Genomic DNA, 1,739 nt, shown 5'->3' on the forward strand with positions numbered 1-1,739 from the left:
CAGTAAACATGGAATGCTCATTGGTAAACAAAACTACATATATTTTTTTAAACTTCTTTGAAGCTAAAAGAGAATTTACACTTTGTTTTCCTCTGAGGCTCAGTGAAGCCTGGAGCAGCTCTTATTTTATGCAAACCAACTTTGCTTCTCTCTGATGATGATCTATGTTCATTCCATTGCAACAGGTGATATTTCAAATGTCTATTTTTGCCCTATCTGTGTGATAAGTCTCATCTTGGTATTTATGTTTCTACATGGTTTTTTGTAGGAAAAATTCAAAACATCGCAGTTAAGTCTTAAAATTGCTCCAGATGAAGGAGAAAACCTTCATCAAAAGAAGAAAGTTCTGACTGACAGGTCAGCTTCAGAATAAAGCCAAGCCTGAGAAACAACAATCCAGAATCTTTCCATGACCAGAAGAAATGAGCACTGAGAGACCTTCCAACCTAATCAAACACCCAGGGCAGACGAGCATTCCTTCCCTCGAAAATATAAGTGATTTCTCCTTAAATATCACTGACTGCACCCAGGTCGTAGTGCCGGAGGAAGTTTTTTTCACTGTTGCTGCTGCTGGAATACTGGAAAATCTGCTTGTCCTTATTGCTATCATTAGAAATAAGAATTTGCACTTGCCCATGTACTTCTTCATTTGCAGTTTAGCCATTTCAGACATGTTAGGTAGCTTGTACAAAACTCTGGAGAACATCTTTATCATCTTGTGCAAAATGGGGTACCTGACACGTCGTGGGGACTTTGAGAAAAAGCTGGATGATGCCATGGATTCTATGTTTATTCTGTCTTTACTGGGGTCAATTTTCAGCTTGCTAGCTATTGCAGCAGACAGATACATCACTATCTTCTACGCTTTGCGGTACCATAACATCATGACACTAAGAAGGGCCTCGGTTATCTTGGCAATCATTTGGACGTTCTGTGCTGGCAGTAGCATTGCTATTGCCCTCTTCTCTTATGAAGCAGCAACAGTTATTCCCTTCACCATCCTGTTCCCTCTAATGATGTTTTTTATACTGTGCCTCTATGTCCATATGTTCCTCCTGGCTCGATCTCATGCTAAAAAGATCGCCTCACTGCCAACCAGCACAGTCCACCAGAGAACTAACATGAAAGGAGCCATTACACTGACCATTTTCCTTGGAGTTTTCCTTTGTTGTTGGGCCCCCTTTGTTCTTCACATCCTCTTAGCAAGGTTTTGCCCACATAACCCTTACTGTGCCTGCTACATGTCCATTTTCCATGTGAATGGGACGCTCATAATGTGCAATGCGATCATCGACCCTATGATTTTTGCATTCCGAAGCCCAGAATTACGGAGTACATTTAAGAAGATGTTCTGCTGTGCCAGGTCAAACTGGAACTGGTAAACACTCCATGAAAAATGAAGGTTATAGAAGCACACCTATGGGGTGCTGTGCAACATCAGTTTGCAGAGTTAAAAATACTAACAATTATGCCCTAAGTAATACTATGCTTGTAGGATACTGCCAGTGATTTTCAGAGGGCTACCAAAGAATGCATAAAGACTAAGTATGCACACAAATCGTTGCAAACCAGACCTCCAGAAATATTACTGATGAAGTTAATTCTGCCGACAATTTTTGTGCAAGTAAAAAAATATCTTATCTATTTTTTGTCATTTCAGAAAAATTCAGATATAGATCTTCTGCAGCAAGTATTGCATCACCCCAGAGATGAGTTTATGCCAACTCATTTTGTATTAG

General features: G+C 40.0%; 1 protein-coding gene across 1 annotated transcript; it reads left to right on the forward strand.

Moving 5' to 3' along the window:
* The first annotated feature begins 422 nt into the window (after nucleotides 1-422).
* Nucleotides 423-1,477, forward strand: MC2R (melanocortin 2 receptor (adrenocorticotropic hormone)). Its single transcript, XM_009580163.1, is given in 3 exon segments — nucleotides 423-1,394; nucleotides 1,396-1,422; nucleotides 1,424-1,477. Coding segments are annotated over 3 exon segments (1,053 nt in total).
* Nucleotides 1,478-1,739: the final 262 nt, after the last annotated feature.

The sequence above is a fragment of the Fulmarus glacialis genome, unplaced genomic scaffold (assembly GCF_000690835.1).
Source record: "Fulmarus glacialis isolate BGI_N327 unplaced genomic scaffold, ASM69083v1 scaffold12616, whole genome shotgun sequence".
NCBI lineage: Eukaryota > Metazoa > Chordata > Aves > Procellariiformes > Procellariidae > Fulmarus > Fulmarus glacialis.